This window comes from Moschus berezovskii, chromosome 15, assembly GCF_049115385.1.
Source record: "Moschus berezovskii isolate FMDL1 chromosome 15, NW_MosBer_1.0, whole genome shotgun sequence".
Classification (NCBI taxonomy): domain Eukaryota; kingdom Metazoa; phylum Chordata; class Mammalia; order Artiodactyla; family Moschidae; genus Moschus; species Moschus berezovskii.
Window position 1 is genome coordinate 74,857,277 of NC_142474.1, and position 20,523 is coordinate 74,877,799.

The following is a 20,523-nucleotide window of genomic DNA, read 5'->3' on the forward strand; positions in this document are numbered from 1 at the left end:
CTTGAGATTTTTTTTTTTCTATTGTAGTTTTAAAAAAACCTACTCCAAGTCCTTGTGTCACATTCTGAAACTTCAGATTTCAGACATTTTGTATTACTGTGATTTAAGTATTCACCTTACAGCCCTGTATCAGTGTAAGCTAGTGGACTTCAGGAAACAATTGTGCATCTCCTGGAGCGTGTAGCATAGGTCTCGAGTCTAAGAACCATGTTAATAGCTTTTGAATGTGAATAAATGAAGAGACACACGGTATCCTAGATAATGTTACAGGTAACATCGTTCAGTTGAGTTATGTTGAGGGAGGCGGTCCTGCATAAGAAGGAAATAAAGAAGAAATACGTGAAAAGTAAAGGGTTGCAGTATTTTTTTCAGTGTCCACCAATTGTGAGATGAGAATTTTAGGTTAAAATTTTTGACCTTTTTAGCCCCATCTTGTGTTCCATTAAATGTTTCTTTTCAAGCCATATGTCCTCCTCAGAATTTTGATGACCAGTTCTTTTCCCAGTGAATAGTTAGGAATATTTGTTAATCAATTTTTCTCTCTCTCAAGTAATACTTTACAACATTCGGGTACTGACTGATGACCATGTGGGGCTAATCGAATGACATTGTTTATAGTGGCAAAATTCAACTCTAATGCGGTAGTGTTTATAAACAAAAAGTTTTAGAGTGATACCGATCGGTATACTAGGGCTATATTATGAACAAAAGCCTATGTCTTAAATATATGTTTTATATAAATGTATGTTGATATTTTCATAAAACTTGAAGAGCCATATAGATGCATAATTTATATATTAATAAAAGCATATAAAACAGAGGCTTTGTTCATAGTATATCCTTCGGAATACTGACATATTACTGATCTGTTGTATATGAATTTAAAATGTATGTGTTTTTCCACAAACCTTATTATACTTATTTTTTTTCCCTTAAGTTTGTACTTGACTAGGAATGTCTCTCTGTTTCTTTTTCCTCCTCCACCTTTTTTTTTTAACTGTTAACCTCATTTTTCCTTGCAGAATACTTTTCTTCAGGGTCTGTTCTTTCCGTGCATCTCTCTCTGCGTCCATTGTGAACATGTTTGATTACGGCGTTCTGTTTAGTGTGTTTGTGGCTTTCATTCATGATCCCTACAGGTTTACTCTTGTTTTTTTTCCCTTTTTCTTCGAAGGAGCCGAATGGAAACAATCATTTGTCTTTAGTTGTTTAACAAACAGAATAGAAGCAGCGTATCCTGTTTGCACTTGTAACCTATCTAAATAAGGTTCTACTGAAATCTAAACTTTGATATTTGCCTTCCCAAGTGATAATTCATGCATATAGAAATCATGCAAGCAAATTTCAAAATATAGCAATGAATTTAAATGCCTTAGTTTTTCAATAGTACTCTAAACTACTCCCAGGAATAAATGTTTTTTCTAGAACATTTTGGCAGAGCAAATAATCTAGTGGGTGTCATAGTATTTGTCCAGCAGTCAGTTAGGGGTAAGGACAGGAACATCCGGGGCTTCTGATGTCATCTGTCACAACGCTTACCCCGTGAGAAGGTCAGTCAGTGGCAGAACTGGGGTTTGAATCCACATCTGAATGACTGCAGAGCCTGTGCTCTTTGTGTTCGATCAGAGAGGAATGGGGGAGGTTATAATTCTTTTATTCGAGTTGATACTTGTCATTCTTCAGGCTCTTATTTTCTTCTCCAGCATGTCCCGAAACGAAACTCAGCAAGGCTAACGGAGGCTTTTCAGCAATCCAAGAGAAACAGTAAGTTATTTGAAGACTGCCCTCCTGGTGTTCTCCCCTGATTTGAAATGACCCAGGTTCTCATGTACTCTCCCCTGTTTTCACTGTATTAGAAGCAGAATGTGGCATTGTGAGGCCAGGGAGTACCACCTTCTCTGAGGACAAGAATTCTGATCTTGAAATTGGAGACGTGGTTGAAACCTTTCCCAAAACATCACCTGGGGTCCAGGGCTTCTCCCATCCTGCCTTCCCAAGGCCTGAGCCTCTTCCAGAACCAGTCAGGACTCCCGCAGGCCTTGGTCTAGCAAAGGTTAGTTGTTTTGTTTTTAACTCTGTCTCCCCTGTAGTTTCTCACACACCGTTCCCTTGATCCTTATGATGAGAAAAAGGATCCCACCGCGGAAATGGAAGACTTCAAAGTCACGATACAAAATGATGTGATAAGAGCAATATATCTGCATGATTCAGATTTATAAATGTTGGCATACTAAGTATGCCATTATGAAAGAAAAAAATTACAAAGCAATTAGGAAAAACAGCTAGATGAGTATGAAGATGGGGAGGGCGATGAAGGGGAAGAATTCATTTAAGAAAGATAAGATGAATAGGAGGTGGAATGAAGGTCAAGATGAAACAGATCATTTTACAAACACAACAGAAATAGTGGTGGTAAGTCGGATGAGGTTCTCTAGATTATAAATATGAGATGAATTATTTCCAATTCCACTTAGGAGAAAGTGAGGTTGTGAAAACTCAATACTTACACTCTTCTGAATGACATATAGCTGATTTTTGTGAAGAACTGAAAGAACATTTGCTCCTTAGCTGTTTTGGTGGTTGTCTTTGAGGTTGGTGGTGGTTTTTGTCTTTTTCTTTCACTGAAGTGTGGTCATTTACAATACTGTGTTAGTTTCAGGTGTATAGCAATGTGACTTGGTTACGCTTGTATATGTATATATCTGTATTGAATATGGTTCCCTCTGGAAGTTCATTTCAATTTGAAGTGAGTTCTTTTTTTAAAAAAATTCTCACTTTGAAATTAATGAAGCGATGTCTTCTATTTAATCTAGCAAAACTTTAATTCATACGCAGTTCTAGATGAGCTCTGTTTTAGGCCTAAGCAGATATATTATGTGGAGAAGGCAATGGCAACCCACTCCAGTACTCTTGCCTGGAGAATCCCATGGACCGAGGAGCCTGGTGGGCTGCAGTCCATGGGGTCGCGAAGAGTCGGACACGACTGAGCGACTTCACTTTCACTTTTCACTTTGATGCATTGGAGAAGGAAATGGCAACCCACTCCAGTACTCTTGACTGGAGAATCCCAGGGATGGCAGAGCCTGGTGGGCTGCCGTCTATGAGGTCGCACAGAGTCGGACACGACTGAAGTGACTTAGCAGCAGTAGCAGCAGATATATTATGAATTAAGAATTTGTGGCCCTTCTGTTTCTTGTGGTTACTAACTTACTGTTTGATACATAGTTAATGTACTCAACTAATTTATCTTACTGTTTGGTATAATCTTGGTGGAGGTTTTGGATCTTTTTGAAAATAAAGAGGAAATAAATAGCATTTTATCTTGTCTTTCACTGAAATTTTAATTTATAATTATATCCATGAGATTCTTAAACTCTCTTCATGACATGAGAAAATTTTAAGCTGCAGCAGTCTTAAAGAAAAAAATGTAGAACGTCCCCCCGCCCCCTCCCAGAGAGATTCTGATTTATCTTTTCCTAATATCTGCAAGTGATGGGCAATGACACACATTAAATGAATGAAATCACAATTCATGATTTTTTTCTTATGTAGACTACTTGTTATAAAATCATAAGGAAAGAAGAATTACCAACAGAGTTTATAAAATTATCTCAGAAAGATAATGTTTTACTTTTTAAAATATCTCTAGTAATATGTATATTCCATTTTAAGAATTTTATTAAAGAATAAAATTTTAAGAAGTTTATTTTTAAGAAGTAATTTTTTAAGTTAAGAAGTTATTTTTAAGTTAGGTTTCGGTTTTAAGAAACTTTATTAGCTTCAGTATTTATAGGTGTTAAATTAGCATGTCAGTTCTTTGTTATGCATGTTAAACTAAAATGCAAATTCTTCCATATCTAAAACTCAGTCATTGTGGTTACTTGATTTTTTCAGCTCATTTGTTCTTTCCTGATGTGAATATTTTATCCTGCTTGATAATCATAGATGTATTTGAAAACTTTTAAATCTCCAACTTGGATAATCATAGTTTTACTAATTTTCTTACATCTAGATTGTTGCTTCAGTCTTTATCTGCCATTGCAGAAGGCATAGATAGAAAATCAGAGCCGTTAGTGTGCTGTTTACAGGGAAATAAGAAAACGACGAAATTTTCAAATGGGGTTTTCATAAAATGTATTTACTTTTTAATTGAAGGATAATCGCTTTACAGAATTTTGTTGTTTTCTGTCCGACATCAACAGCCATAGGTACACCCATGTCCTCTTCCTCCCAAACCCTCCTCCCATCTGCCTCCCCATCCCACCCTTCTAGATCGTCACAGAGTCCCTTTCTGAGTTCCCTGGGCCATATGGCAAATTCCCCTTGGCTGTCTATTTTACATATGGAATTGTAAGTTTCCATGTTACTCTTTCCATCCATCTCACCCTCTCCCTCCTCCCCCCTCCATGTCCCTAAGTCTGTTCTCCATGTCTGTTTCTCCATTGCTGCCCTGCAAATAAATTCATCAGTACCTTTGTAGATTCAGAATTTTTGTAGATTCCATATCTGTGCAAATAGTATATGATATTTGTATTTCTCTTTCTGACTTGCTTCACTCCGGAGAATAGGCTCTAGGTTTGTCAGCCTCGTTAGAACTGACTCAAATGTGTTTCTCTCTATGGCTGAGTAATATTCCATTGTATGTATTGTTCTAGTTGTGTGAAAGATGCCACTGGCAATTTGAAAGTGATCACACTGAATCTGTAGATTGCATTTGGTAGTATAGTCATTTTCACACTATTCATTCTTCCTACCCAGGAATATGGAATCTCTCTCCACCTGTTTATGTTGTCTTTCTTTTCTTTCCTCGGTGTCTTAGAATTTTCCGTAGACCGGTCTTTTGTCTCCTTAGGTCGGTTTATTACTAGATATTTTATTCTTTTTGTTGCAGTGGTGAATGGGACTGGCTCATTAATTTCACTTTCTGGGTTTTCATTGTTCGTATAAAGGAATTCAAGTGATCTCTGTGTATTGACCTTGTATCATACAACTTTGCTAAATTCATTGTTTAGCTCTAGTAATTTTGTTTTACTAGAAAATAGATAGTTTCTTTTGGGTTTGCTATGTGTAGTCATGTCATTTGCAAAAGTGAGAGTTGTACTTCTTCTTTTCATATCTGGATTCCTTTTCTTTCTTTTTCTTCTCTGATTGCCATAGCTAGGACTTCCAAAACCATGCTGAGTAATCGTGGTGAGAATGGACAACTTTTGTCTTGTTCCTGATCTTGGAGGGAATGCTTTTCATTTTTCCTCATTGAGAATAGTGTTTGCCGTGGGTTTATCCTATATGGCCTTTACTGTGTTGGTGTAGGTTCCTCCTGTGTCCATTTCCTCGAGGGCTTTTGTCATAAACAGGTGCTGAATTGTGTCAAAGGCTTTTTCTGCCTCTATTGAGATGATCATATGGTTCTAAGTTTTCAGTTTGTTAAGATGGTGCATCACATTGAAATTGGTTTGTGTATATTGAAGAATCCTTGCATCCCTGGCATAAACCCGAATTGATCATGGTGTATGAGCTATGGAATGTGTTGTTGAATTGTGTTTGCTAGAATTTTGTTGGGGATTTTTACATCTGTGTTTGTCAGTGATAGTGGCCTGTAATTTTCTTTTTTGGGTTGTTTCTGCCTGGTTTTGGTATCAAGGTGATTGTGGCCTCATAGAATGAGTTTGGAAGTGTTCCTTCCTCTGCAGTGTTTTGGAAGAGTTTCAGAAAACTAGGCATTAGCTCTTCTCTAAATGTTTGATAAAATTCCCCTGTGAAGCTATCTGGCCCTGGGCTTTTGTTTTTGGGAGATTTTGGATAATACTTTCAATTTCAGTGTTTGTAATTGGCTTGTTTGTAGTTTTTATTTCTCCCTGATTCAGTTTTGGGGGGGCTTGAACTCTTCTAAGAATCTGTCCCTTTCCTCTCAGTTGTCTCTCTTATTAGCATGTTGTTGCTCATAACATTCTCTTATGATCCTCTTCATTTCTGTGTTGTCTGTTGTAACCTCTCCTTTTTCATCTCTAATCTTGTCAATTTGATTTTTCTCCCTTCTGTTCTTGATGAGTCTGGCGAGTGGTTTGTCCATTTTGCTTATCTTCTCAAAGAACCAGTATTTTGTCTGATTAATCTTTGCTATGGTTTCCTTCGTTTTCTTTTTCATTTATTTCTGCTCTGATCTATATCATTTCTTTCCTTTGGCTGACTTGGGGGGTTTTGGTTCTTTTTCCAGCTGCTTTAAATGTAGAGTGTTGCCTGTTCAATGCTTTTCTTGTCCTTGAGGTAGGATTGTGCTGCTATCAACTTCTCTCTTAGAAGTGCTTTTACTGACTCCCATAGGTTTTGGGTGGTCGTGTTTTTGTTGTCATTTGTTTCTGGGAATCTTTTGATTTCCCTTCTTATTTCTTCAGTAACCTTTTCGTTATTTAGTAATGAATTGTTTAATCTTCATGAGTTTGTGTTTTTTGCCGTTTTTCTCCTGTAGTTGATCTCTAGTCTCATAGTGTTGTGACCAGAGAAGATACGTGATATATTTTCAGTTTTTTAAATTTCCTGAGGCTTGATTTGTGGCCTAAGATGCAGTCTATCCTGGAAAATGTTCCGTGTGCAGTTGAGAACAAAGTGTATTGTTCTGCATTTGGATGGAAAGTCCTGAAGATATCAGTTATGTCCATTGGGTCTAATGTTTCATTGACGTTTTGTGTTTCCTGATTGATTCTCTGTTTGGATGATCTGTCCATTGGTGTAAGGGAGGTGTTAAAGTGCCCCACTATGACTGTGTTGCTATTGAATTCCCCTCTTATGCCTGTTAGTGTTTGCCTTGTGTATTGAGGTGCTTCTATGTTGGGGACATAAATATTTCCAATTGTTATGTCTTCTTCTTGGATTGATCCTTTGATCATTATGTAATGTCCTTCTTTGTCTCTCATAATATTCTTTATTTTCAAGTCTATTTTGTGTGAAATAAGGATGGCCACACTGGCTTTCTTTTGGTTACCATTCAAATGGAATATCTTTTTCCATCCATTTACTTTCGGTCTGTATGTGTCTCTAGGTCTGAAGCGGGTCTCTTGTGGGCAGTATATATTTGGCTGTTGTTTTTGTATTCGTTCAGTTATTCTGTATCTTTTGGTTGGTGCATTGAATCCATTTACATTAAAGTAATAATCGATCTATCTGTTCCTGTTGACATTTTCTGAATTGTTTCGGGTTTGCTTTTGTAGGTCTCTCCTTTCTCTTGTGTTTACTGGCTGTAAATCCTTTTAGTGTTTGTTGTGAGGCTGGTTTGAAAGTGAAAGTCACACAGTCGTGTCTGACTCTTTGTGACCCCATGGACTGTCCATGGAATTCTCTAGGCCAAAATACTGGAGTGGGTAGCCTTTCCCACTGCAGTATTGAACCCAGGTCTCCTGCATTGCAGGCAGATTCTTTACCAGCTGAACCACAAAGGCTGGTTTGGTGGTGCTCAGTTCTCTTAGCTTTTGCTTTGTCTGTAAAGCTGTTGATTTCTCCATCAGTTTTGAATGAGATCTTTTCAAATAGGCTTTCTGTTTCTTTCTTATGTCATAGTAGTACTTTAAAATGCCTCGTAATTTCATCCTCACATAAGCATTTCTCTTCTACAAATTAAAACTTGTCTTTTAAGATCAAGTTTAAAACAGAGTCTTCTTGTAGCATCTTGAATTGGTGTTTTACAATTAAACCTTTTCATTAAACTTAAAAATGCTTATTATGGTAATACGGCAGAAATGAGTATTTGCATATATTTATAAAAGTATATTTTTATATCCTTGAAACATGTTGAAATATATAATTGACAGTTTTAATCTCACAGCTTTCTTCCCCTGGTATTGTTTTATTTTCAAAAGTTCAGAATTCTGCCTAGGTTTGCATTAATTATACCAGGTTAGTATCTTTTACAAATAATTATCTTTACAGTATATGTTTTACCTGAATAAGTTTATCTGTGTCTAATTCAAACGTATTTACCCAACTCCTTTCTTCTGAGTCCCTTGCACGCCTCAAAATAATTTATTACACCCCAAACTGAAGGCATTGTCCCTGACGCTTCCCTCATCCCTGACTCTTTGTAAGCTATCCCTTCATCTGTCCTCCCCATCCTAGTAGACAGCATCACTGAAATGCCACAGCAGGAAAAATCCTGGATTCCAAACTTCCTTGAAAATGCCACCTCCAGTCACTCAGGAAGTTCAGTATTTTCTGCCTGCTTATCACTTGTCATATCTTATCAACATAACTCACTCTCTCCCCTATAATCTTGAAATATTCCTTTCTAGTTTTGCTACCCTGAAGTTCTTTTTTACGTTGCTGCCAAGAGTAACCTTTCTAAAATATACTTGTCAATCTTTTCATTCCTCTTGGCTCTGCAGTTTGTTTTAGAATGACTGTTACCATTTTTATTTGGATGTTTTTAAAGCCAAATTAGCTTTTTAATTCCAGTTTCATGGACACTTTGCATGATGTACAGTGTCTAGTGTGCTTACTGTCCACTCTGGAGCATTGCTTATAGGTTTTTTTTTAATTCTATTTTTAATGCTGTCCTGTAAAATACTGTCATATTTTCTACTTCCTTCAATCTCAGTCTGAATTTGGCTCTAAGGAGTTCATGGTCTGTGCCACAGTCAGCTCCCGGTCTTGTTTTTGCTGACTGTATAGAACTTCTCCATCTTTGGCTGCAAAGAATATAATCAACCTGATTTCGGTATTGACCATCTGGTGATGTCCATGTGTAGAGTCTTCTCCTATGTTCTTGGAAGAAGGTGTTTGCTATGACCAGTGCGATCTCTTGGCAAAACTCTATGAGCCTTTGCCCTGCTTCATTCTGTACTCCAAGGCCAAATATCCAAATAGGGAAAGGGGTACATCAAGGCTGTTTATTGTCACCCTGCTTATTTAACTTATATGCAGAGTAGTACATCATGAGAAACTCTGGGCTGGACGAAACACAAGCTGGAATCAAGATTGCCAGGAGAAATATGAATAACTTCAGATAAGCAGATGACACCACCGTTATGGCAGAAGGCAAAGAGGAACTGAAGATCCTCTTGATGAAAGTGAAAGAGGAGAGTGAAAAAGTTGACTTAAAACTCAACATCCAGAAAACTAAGATCATGGCATCCGGTCCCATCACTTCATGGGAAATAGATGGGGAAACAGTGGAAACAATGACAAACTATATTTTCTTGGGCTCCAAAATCACTGCAGACGGTGACTGCAGCCATGAAATTAAAAGACACTTGCTCCTTGGAAGAAAAGTTATGACTAATCTAGACAGCATATTAAAAAGCAGAGACATTACTTGGCCAACGAAAGTCCATCTAGTCAAAGCTATGATTTTTCCAGTAGTCATGTATGGATATGAGAGTTGGACTATAAAGACAGCTGAGCACCAAAGAATTGATGCTTTTCAACTGTGGTGTTGGAGAAGACTCTTGAGAGTCCCGTGAACTGCAAGGAGATCCAACCAGTCCATCCGAAAGGAAATCAGTCCCGAATATTCACTGGAAGGACTGATGCTGAAGCTGAAACTTTGGCCACCTGATGTGAAGAACTGACTCATTCGGAAAGACCCTGATGCTGGGAAAGATTGAAGGCAGGAAGAGAAGGGGACGACAGAGGATGAGATGGTTGGATGGCAGCACCGACTCAACAGACATGAGTTTGAGTAAACTTTGGGAGTTGGTGATGGACAGACAGGGGGTCACAGAGAATCGGACACAACTGAACTAAACTGAACTTTCTACTTCCTAGTGTAGTGCAGCCTTTCCCTTCATTTGAATAAAAGCGTGGCACCACCGAAAATAAAATATGTTTGTGATGATGTGATGCCTTTACTTGTTTAGTAGATCCCTGTCACCGGAAGGAAGAAGATGACACTTGCTTTTTCCTGTTTGAACCTGGTCCTCCAGTTTTGTCTCTCTATTCAGTTCCCAGTACCTGTGATCTGGTTTTCCACGTGACTTGTTAACGTTGTTGCGCACCTCATGTGTTGGCTCGGGCCGCCCTTCTACAATCCCCTCACCGCCCCCCGCTCTGCACTCTCCATCTTCTGAGACACAGCCCTTTGTCACAGCGGTCCTTGAGCTCGCAGGTACACCTGCCTCCTCTCTCCTTGGTGCCCTTCCTGTGCTCTGTCCGCTTCAGCGGCAGCGCTCTCGGAGGATACTCTTCTGCTCTTGTTTGTTTCCGTGTGTCTCTGCCTCGCCTAGACACAGAGCAGAATCCCTCTTTTCTTTACAATTCTAACTTCTCCCAGGACACCCTACAGGACGTCCTAGACACAGCGATTGTTTGTCGTCTCACTGACGGGGTGAAGGACCAAATGAATGAATGTGTTTTCTGAAGCTGGGTTTTTGTTTTATGTTGTCTTGTTTTGACAGGAAGGAGCCACAAAGCCAGATCTTGTTGAAAAAGAAAGTGATGCTGATATTATTGAAAGGGCTCCCCAAGAGCAAGCAGATCATGACCATTTGACTTCTGTTGATAGAGCACACAAAAATAATAGAAGTGGTAAGTCAGTGAATGCCTGTGAATGTTTTCTGTACTTAAAAGCAAATATAAAGACATGTAAAGGGTATAGATCCAAATACGATATCCATTTCATTTTAAGTACATTTCATTTGCTCTCTTTCTTCAGACGTGTCCCACCTACTACCAAGTTTTTCTACCTGAAAATGCTTCAACCCTCTGAAATTCTTTTCCACTGCTTTATTTTATGGGAATATTTGTGGATAGAGATAGACTTACACATGTCTTTACAATTCGTAGTAGTGACTGTTCTCATTCATATATCTGTGACTGCATTTTACAGACATGATGTCAGCCGTAGGATTGGGAGAAGAGAAAGATATAGAATCACCTTGGGATTCTGAGGTACTGTCTTCTGTTATTATTTTGAAATGTAAGCCCTGAGTAATATAAGATCATGAAAGCGGGAGATGCTGTGACTTTCTCACCTTTGCATTTCCCTATCAAAAGTCTTTTCTTACTTCTAACCTATATTAAATAAAATACTTCTGTGCTAAATACTAGCACATAGTACACTTTTGTTCATTTGTAAGATTCACCTAATGAAGTCAGCGTAGTGCAGAAACCAAGGCTTAGAGATCATAAGGAATCCGTTGAAGTTACATTTATTTGAAAATTTAAACATTATTTCAGGTCAGTCCATGGCCAGATGTTTCTTTGTTTTATATCTGTGTGTGTGTGTGAATCGCCTCTTTTTTAGTGTGTGTGTGTATCGCCTCTTTGTCTGTGTGTGTGTGTATCGCCTCTTTGTGTGTGAGTGTGTGTATTGCCTCTTTGTGTGTGTGTGTGGCTTGTGTTTTAGATTCTTTCCCATATGGGCCAGTGCAGAATGTTGAGTAGCGTTCCCTGTGCTATACAGTAGGTCCTCATTAGTTACCTATTTCATACACAATAGCCTGCAGTGTGTGTCTGTCAGTCCAAGTCTCCCAACCAAATGTATGTACATGTGCACGTGTAAAACTGCTAGAGAGGGTCGGAGAGAAACAGGTCGAAATGTGGTTTTTTATCAGTTGGACCTTGAAAGATAGTGCTTGACACTGGAAGGTGTTACTGTGTGTGGATTGTCAGGTTAATCTGGAAGAAACATTTCAAGAGAAGCAAAACCATGGGGAATAGTAATAAATATGTGGGGTTATAATAACAGCAGTTGCTTTAGCAATGTTTTAATAAGTACAAACCATTTTGAATTGTTTAAGTAGCAAGGGGACTTCGCTGGTGGCTCAGACGGTAAAGCATCTGCCCACAACGTATTAGACCAAGGTTCAATCCCTGGGTCGGGAAGATGCCCTGGAGAAGGAAACGGCAAGCCACTCCAGTACTCGTGCCTGGAAAATCCCATGGATGGAGGAGCTAGGCAGGCTACAGTCCATGGGGGTCGCCAAGAGTCGGACACGACTGAGCGACTAAACTGAAGTAGCAGGGCAGGGTGCCTTTATGGCAGCCGTACTTGAGGTAACAGAAGGTAACCGTGCCCTGTTTGAAGGTGGCAGCTATGGAAGGAGATCGGAAGGGCCTGATGTCTTCGTTGCTGGCAGCCACTGCCTGGTGATCCAGCGGTGTATGAAGTCAGCATGCAGGTTCTGTCATTTGGCAGCTGTGAGATCGTGGCAAAACCTGTCTTAACTGGGTTAAATGTAGGCGGTTTTTAAAAGTAGGGTGTTTTCTTAAGAAGACATTAGGAAAGCTTCATGGAACTCAATATTCATTTTCACAGAGTATCTCTGAGAGCGTTCCACGGAAGTGTGTGGATCATTTATCTGGCGATCAGAGAGGAAAAAATATATTAAATGGACAAGTAGACGGTAAGAACTGTATTTTGTAGAAAGGTTATTTGACAGAATATTGATTTAAAATGGGAATATTGTAACAGGCAATAAAAGCAAAAGAGAGCAAACACCTGTCACCTGCGGAGTGAGGCAGAGGACGAGAAGAGGAGGGAAACTGTGTGTCTCATCGGGTGTCGGCCACAGGTTAAACTGAGAATCCAGTTTCACGAGCTGCGTTACTCGTTCCTGGACTTCTTGGGAGGTCCACAAGTTAAGAGTGTCCAGTGCAGGGGTGTAGGTTTGATCCCTGGTCAGGGAACTAAGATTCCGTGTGCCACATGGACAAAAGAAACAATTACTAGTTCTGTTTCAAGATACTCTACAACCAAAGGAAGGTCGAGAAGTCAGAGGAAAGAGGGAATGAACGATGAGAGAGGCGGAGGGTGCAGGGAGGAAATGAAGGCAAAGGAAGCAAGGGCCTATGGGGAAGGTGGCCATAAGTAAGATAGGTCTTTAGAAGAAGGGAGAGTAATTGACACAGACGGTGAATATGAAGTGGGCTTCCGGCACCAAAACGTGTCAGAGAAGAACAGCAAAGTTCCCCCCTCTTCCTGTTGACTTGTTATTAGGAAGACACTCAGAAGTGCGGTCCCTGGGCGTGCAGAGCGGGTTGTCATCCTCTGGGGGAGCTTGGGTGTAGGTGCTCAGCTGTAATGGGAAATGCTGCTGCTTTGTAGGATGGTGTCTCATGGGACAGAGCAAGAGAGCTGGAAAGGAGGAGAGAGCAGGGGGCGTGATGGGGAGACCAAGGAACCCACAGCCTGATAGAGAGTCCACTGGAAAGTTTCCAACTGGTAACGCAGTTTCAGTTTGGGGGGAAGTGTTAGAGTGAGGAGTTGAGGCTGAGATTTCAGGAGAATGAATGAAGTGGAAGTCATGTAGAAGCAGACTCCGCATAGACTAGAGTTTCTCAAATGTTAATTAGTCGCCTGGACACCTTGTGGGAAGTGCACATGCCGAGCAGGAGGTCTGAGTTTCTGCATTTCTAACAAGCTGTCTGAGTAGCAAGGGTGTAGCCTTGCGTTTAGAGAAATCTGGAAGAAGAGCATTGGCTGGTGCAGGCCTAACAGGATCAAGGAAAAGCATTGTTTTATGTTTCTCTCTGAGCGTGTCTATAGCCAGAGGGAAGCAAAGAGTCGAAGGAGCACGTTAAGCAGGGAGGGAGAAAGCAGTGGTGGGGATGATCCACAGGAAGAGTGTAAAGGGAAAGAATTCAGACCACGAGTCCAAAGGTTCCCCTTCACAGAGGAAGGACCCTAGTGAAAGGACCAAAGGACAAAAGCAGGGCTTCAGGGAGGTGAGTTTGGAGTTGATGAGGAACCTTGAGAGAACTCCTTCCAGAGGCTTCCATGTATTTGCCCTGAAAAGAGATAAGATCATTGTTGTTCCCGACACTACTACAGGAGGCAGGAGGGAGTGCTAGAAGTAGGGTGAACCCCAGCTATTCCAAGTAACTATAGACATCAAAGATATATGTTGTACTGCTATTTGTGATCCAAATTAGATTACTTTGAGTACGGAGGGTTTGACTATTTTTAAGATAACTGATTTTTTGACAGTTGTTTCACAGAAATCCTTTTAAGCATTAGCGTGATGTACCCAACCAAACTAAGTTTTGAAACAAAACAGATTGATAGGGTTCATTCCCTAAATGCTAGAATTGTTATTTTCAATAAATACCTACACTGATTTTAAAACATGCAAGATTTTTATCATCTAATAATTCTGTGCCAATTAAGTTGATTATTTCCCTTTGATCATTGTATTTCAATGTTGAGAATTTATTGTACATTATTTCGTAGGTGTGTCTTATATAGCCTTCTTGCATGAGCGGATCGAGAAATTTTAAGATGGCTAAACTAGAGGAGCCAAGACATGCAGGCATACCAGTAGCCCACATGGGTATGGGGAAAAAAATGAATATTTTTATGAACCATTTTCTACAAGGGTATATCCGAGCTACTCGGTTCATTACTCTTTCTCTGATGAAAAATGAATTATACATTGAGCTGAACTGTCATCCCAACGGTGCACTTCTTAAATGACTGGGCAGATTGAAGAACATGTTAAATCCTTGTAGTATAATCGTGTAAATGGTACTGCTGTATTGCATTCAAGATACACTGTTGCATTTTGCCATCTGTTTTCACCTTTGTCTTCTTGGGGTCATGGTTTGCTCCTCCGATTAAGATCCATCTTCTCCTCATCAGTCAGCATGTTCACGTTGGTCTGTGTGCTCTTTGGTATTTTCTAAGTTCATTGAAAACATGATGTTACTTTTGAAATTTTACTGCCTGTTTAGGTAAACCTGTATTCCTAATTTTTCTTCACTATCTGTAATGGATTCATATGTCTGTCTTGCCAGTGTCCTAACATCCCCCTAAAAACAAGACACTGAAACCAAATGTATTCAGTGTCAAGGCTGAGCACGAGGATTCTGCTCGGTACTAACTCTGCATGAATGTACAGCTGGCTTTCACATTTACATGTAATTAACTCTATGTCCCTTTGCCTTTTAGTTCCTCCTGAGAAATGTCTTAATGTGAAGGTAAAAACGTTTATGCTTTTATCTTGAATTATGAACTGCGGATTGTATCATATGTACATTATTTATTAATCAACTTGTTTCCAAACCCATTCAGCCTGCAGTCGGAGTGAAGGATTCTGTTCCTAATAAAACAGCCGGAAAGAAGGGTCCACAAACATCTAGTTCAGGTAAATTTTGTGATACACACTTAACCCTGGCTCCTGCATTGCAGGCAGACGCTTTACCATCGAGCCATCAGGGAAGTCCCTTCTGGAAAGAGGGACACTGAAATATTTGAAATGCTAGCTCTTCATACTCCTAACTTTTCTTTGCAAACTTAATAGCAGAATTGGACATACATAAGGCAAATGTTTTTGTTGGTATCCATGTTTTGAAAGGTAAGATATTTACAAGCATATGAACAAGAAATGTTTAAAATGTAAGCTTGAACTCAAGATGTTTCTGTATATGTTTCGATACCCTTAAGTTCTCAGTTTGGAATCTCTATACTCTCAGGAGTTCTCAGAGATTAATTATTAGACCGTAAGATTTTTCCAGTGTCCAAAAATGCTTATTTGAACTCTGACCTTTACTTAGAGTAAAGGTTCACTTGCTAACCTGTCAGTTGTATTTCAGCTGATAATTATTTCATTTCAGTGTTGTTACACAGATGAATGTAGGCCGATCAGATGTTTTGATAAGCAGACTCTGTGTGTGTGTGTGTTTGGTGTCTTTGATTATTACAAGTAGGGGGAGTAATCATCCGTTGGATTCGATAGACATAATCTTTGAAAACAGCGATTCTGAAAGTTTTCAGCTTTAGCATCCTTTTATACTTCTAGAAATTATTGAGCATTCCAAGGAACTTTGTTTAAGTCTATTGTGGTTCACTATGTTGGAAAATAAAACTGAAAACCTTAAAATACAGGCACACACAATCATAGTTGCTGATTCCATTAGTCCTCAGTGCTGTGATAGCACATCTCGTGTCTCTGAAGAAGTCCACTGTGCCCGCAGAACAGAATGAGAATGGAAGGAATGTTTACTGTTGTTGTGAAAATAGTTCTGACCTCTTGGACCCCCTGACCCGATGGGTCTCTGGACTTCAGCGATTCTGAGGGGACACTTGAGAACCCCTGTTTTAAACCATTGAAGTGGTTGGATGTGAAACGGTAAAGGGGCCCTTGTGTTGACACAGGGTTTTAAGTTTCCTTTTTACATTTCTAGCTTGTTCCTTTGACTTCTGTTAAGAAATTTAGATCTGACAGTTTTAGTTTTTTGCGGTGTATTCATTCCTGTCTCATGTCCCTCTGTGCTCTTTGGATCCAGTGTGGTCCTACACTTACCTATTTTCACATGGAAACCATTAGTCACACACCAGGCTGTCATTTCTTATATAAGTTCATGATGTTTTTCTTTAGTCGCTAAGTCGTGTTCAGCCACTGCGACCTCATGGATTGTAGCCCGCCAGGATCCTCGGTCCAAGAGATTTTGCAGGCAAGAGGCAAGAATGCTGGAGTGGGTTGCCATTTCCTTCTGCAGGTTATGATGTTTATCCAAGGCTTTAAAAATGAGTGAAGACATTTGTCCATTGAGGAAGGACCGTCTCAGTGAAATTAAAGTTGTTGTTGGTGGTGGTGGTGCTCAGTCGCTGAGCCGTGCCCGACTCTGTGACGCCATGGACTGTAGCCAGGCCTCTCTGTTCCTCACCAGCTCCTGGAGTTCGCCCAAGTTCCTTTCCATTGAATCAGCGATGCTGTCCAGCCATCTCATCCTCTGCCGCCCCCTTCTCTTCCTGCCCTCCCCTTCTCATCCTGCCCTCAGTCTTTCCCAGCATCAGGTGCCTTTCCAGTGAGCCAGCTGTTCGCATCAGGCGCGCCAAGTGTTGAAGCTTCAGCGTCAGCATCAGTCCTTCGAATGACTATTCAGGGTGGATCTCCCTTAAGATTGACTGGTTTGATCTCTTTGTTGTCCAGGGGACTCTGAAGAGTCTCTCCAGCATGACAATTTGAAATCATCAATTCTTCGGTGCTCAGTCTTCTTTATGGTCCAGCCCTCACATATGACTACTGAAAAAACCAGAGCTTTGCCTGTACAGACCTTTGTCAGCAAAGTGATGTCTCTGCTTTCTAATATGTTGTCTAGGTTTCTACCATTAGTTAAAGTAGTACCATTCATTAAAAGTGTTTTGAAAACCATGGTCTCTAGAACACACAATATTGTCATGCAAAATTAAAGGTAAAATAAATTAGAGATAAATTTTGTTAATAAAATATTTGTATGTTCAAGGAAAATAATAATAAAGTTCTTATGAAATACAGAGTATGTAATAAAGATTGGGTGACTCAAAGTAATACTGGAAAAGAAAACGTAGAAGAAGCGAGACACGCTAGTTAACATCTCTTCATGAATGACAGTGACACGTGGGATAGCGTAACCTCTGAAGGAGTACTGAATTTGAGGGGAAGGAGCACGTGGAACTGATTCTCTGAAGAAAGCCTTTGTACGAGGTAGGCAGAGTTGTATTCTGCCTCAGATCCTGATCCATGGAGACTTTGTTTTCACATTTTTCAGATAGGGATTCGACTAGCTCGAGCCTCAGTAGGGAGACTTGTCAAAGAGCCGGGCATTTGAAAGTTGATGATCAGCGTCCGTTGGTGTCCCAATCAGTGACCAAAAATCAGTCGGCACCCACAGAACTCGGACTGAAGACCGTACCAGATAAAGAAAAGATGAAAAAGGCAGCGGTGTTTCTGGTAGGGAATTCCACGCCCCATCACCTGTGCCAGTCTCCGCTGCCAAAGAACAGAGAAAGCAAAGAAGGTAATGCAGAAGCCCAGGGCACTCAGCCACGCGCCCCCTGGGCACGGCCTTACCGTCCTTCTGACGGTTCCGGATCAGATTTTGTGGCAAAGTCTACCTTAGCTGACTCCTTTTATGCAACCTGCAGCCAAACAATACCTCTTAAGGTGCTTGCATTCTCCCTCTGACCATAGTAAAGAAATAACAAAGAGAGTTTGGAGGAAGCAAGTTCATTTAGGCTAGTGTTTAGCATGCGTCTCAGCGTGGGTAGCAGGACTATATTTAGAACTTTGGGACTCTTTGTGAGACCTTGGTAGACAAGTAATTATTGAAAAATAATTAAGAATATTTATACTAAGGTGATTTTTAACAGCTTGTCCTCTGCAGTCTAGAAGCTAAGAGGATAGACATGTGAAGAAATAGTTTACAGTTCAGATGTATGTCTATCACTGGAGAAGTCTATAAAGATACCCTAGAAAAATCTACAAAGTACTAAGGTAGCTACAAGGAAAGGGACAGCTGTTTATCTGGGGAAAGACAGCTGTAATCAAGGGCAAGTCACAAAGCAGGTTGAGTCTTAAAAGATGAAAAGTAATTCGTCAGAAGAGTACAGGGAAGCATTTTAGATGAAGGAATTGATAAAAGCGTACAAAGTAAGAGGAATTTCGTAAACTAAGAATAATAATGCAGTTGAGGCTTGGCGTGTTGTTGAAAAGGTACTGTGATGAAGCAGAGAAGAGAATATACTGTGGCTTTATATGTCTGTCCTGCATTTTGAAATTTTGTTTGGTTTCTGATTGTTTTTTTCACGGATGCTTGGATGAATTCATGAATGAATCTTTGAGATGTTTATGTGCCTGTATCCTGGTGACCTCTGGTAGTTCCCAAATGGTTTGTTGAAGCTTTTGATCATTGGAAGGATTTCTTAAAGAAGTAAATATTCATCTGAAGACAAGATGAACTTAAGTTGTCACTTGATACACTCTTTTAAGTCTGTGTTTTAAATAAAGATTATGTCTTTTATCTAAATATTCTAAGTAATTTTACCTAAACATGCAGATTTGTCAGGAGAACTAGACTTGGACGTGATATTGGAGGAAGAACAAGAAAAACTTGATGGAGATGAAAGGAACCATTCACAGGTGAGTAAAACTATAAATTGAAATTTCTGGTTTAATACCATTTTCTTTGCTTTAGCAACACAATCCGGTGTGTAACAGAGTCCATAACAAATAAAGTGCCTTTCACAATTATCCTTTTAGAATTGATAGATAATAATTTAATAGTTTTCTAGCCCTTTAACTATACAACTTAAAATGCTGTTAGAATCTATTATACTTTATAGTTTGTCTTTGGAATTGAGGGGAAAAAAGTTCCTGACTTGTTTACTTCTTCCATTTTTATAACTTCATTACATGATTAAGGTGATATCAAATACTGAATCATAAGGTTAAGCAGTTGAAATTACGAACAATATGACGGCCTCTGACCGAGATACGTGTAAAGAGAAATCATTCCCAGTGGCTCATGGTTTTCCGTTGAAATCGCCAGTCACTGATGCCGAGATGAAAGATTCATTCTACCTATCATCTCAGCATGATTGACTTGGGATGAACATTCAGGGAGAGAGTGGGGTCATAGAATCAACCAGGTTGCCTATTAGGAGAATCGAACCTTCTAGATTGGACCTTTGTTTTTAGGGTACAAATAATAACATTCTAATTTATTTCAGGGTGGGAAGTCAGTAGATATTATGAAGAATGCTTTATCCCCTTTCTTTGGTGGATATTAGAACATAATATAGGAGAAGGCGATGGCACCCCACTCCAGGACTCTTGCCTGGGAAATCCCATGGACGGAGGAGCCTGGTAGGCTGCAGTCCATGGGGTCAGTAAGAGTCGGACAAAACTGAACGACTTCATTTTCACTTTTCACTTTCATACATTGGAGAAGGAAATGGCAACCCACTCCAGTGTTCTTGCCTGGAGAATCCCAGGGATGGGGAAGCCTCGTGGGCTGCCGTCTGTGGGGTTGCACAGAGCGGACACGACTGAAGTGACTTAGCAGCAGCAGCAGAACATAAGATAACTGAATGCAGGGGCTTCCTGGGTCGCTCAGCTGGTCAAGAATCTGCCTGCAATGCAGGAGACCCCGGTTCAATTCCTGGGTCGGGAAATTTCCCTGGAGAAGGGATCGGGGACCCACTCCAGTATTGTTGGGCTTCCCTGGTGGCTCAGACAGTAAGGAATCCGCCTGCAGTGTGGGAGACCTGGGTTCAATCCCTGGGTTGGGAAGGCATGGGTTGAGGAGGGTGTGGCAACCCACTGAAGTCTTCTTGCTTGGAGAACCCCCATGGACAGAGGAGCCTGGTCGGCCTCAGTCCTTGGGGTCACAGAGTCAGACACGACTTAGCACACACATAACTGAATGTAAGCAGGTGATATGTATTGATGTATAACTCCATCGTAATATATAATTTGCGTTAAAATTTAGGAATTGGTTCCTCTGTCTGATCAGTGTTAATTGATTTTAGCTCCTGGTCATATAAAGATATTTTATTAATTCTCCAGATATTAGTCCTTAAAACGGAAAACCAAAAATCTTAATGTAAGGTCGGACCTCGGTGGCCATCTTGGCCTCTTGTCCTTCCCCCGCTTCCTTTTTTCCCCGCTGGTGGAAAAAACGCTGACTATTGTGCTCTGTTCCCTCATTCCCTCCCCCACTGCTTGAGTGTCCTTGATATAGCGGTTCCTGGTAGAAATCAACCCTCTCCTAACCTCCCCCTACTGTCCAGAAACAGCATTCTGCCCAGAAACAGCAAAAACTATTTCACTGCGT

General features: G+C 40.2%; 1 protein-coding gene across 13 annotated transcripts in view; it reads left to right on the forward strand.

The window, feature by feature from the left end:
* Positions 1-20,523, forward strand: part of LOC129556582 (ankyrin repeat domain-containing protein 26-like) — a 99,895-nt gene that overhangs the window by 14,847 nt on the left and 64,525 nt on the right. For 11 of the 13 annotated variants that reach the window (XM_088844254.1, XM_088844244.1, XM_088844245.1 and 8 more), the window contains 9 exons: positions 1,704-1,764; positions 1,857-2,053; positions 10,383-10,512; positions 10,814-10,875; positions 12,245-12,332; positions 14,876-14,904; positions 14,999-15,071; positions 17,458-17,706; positions 18,745-18,827. In XM_088844254.1, the coding sequence (XP_088700380.1) occupies positions 1,704-1,764; positions 1,857-2,053; positions 10,383-10,512; positions 10,814-10,875; positions 12,245-12,332; positions 14,876-14,904; positions 14,999-15,071; positions 17,458-17,706; positions 18,745-18,827 (972 nt within the window). The remainder of the gene's footprint in view (positions 1-1,703; positions 1,765-1,856; positions 2,054-10,382; positions 10,513-10,813; positions 10,876-12,244; positions 12,333-14,875; positions 14,905-14,998; positions 15,072-17,457; positions 17,707-18,744; positions 18,828-20,523) is intronic. The other 2 variants (XM_088844248.1, XM_088844253.1) reach the window with 2 other exon arrangements.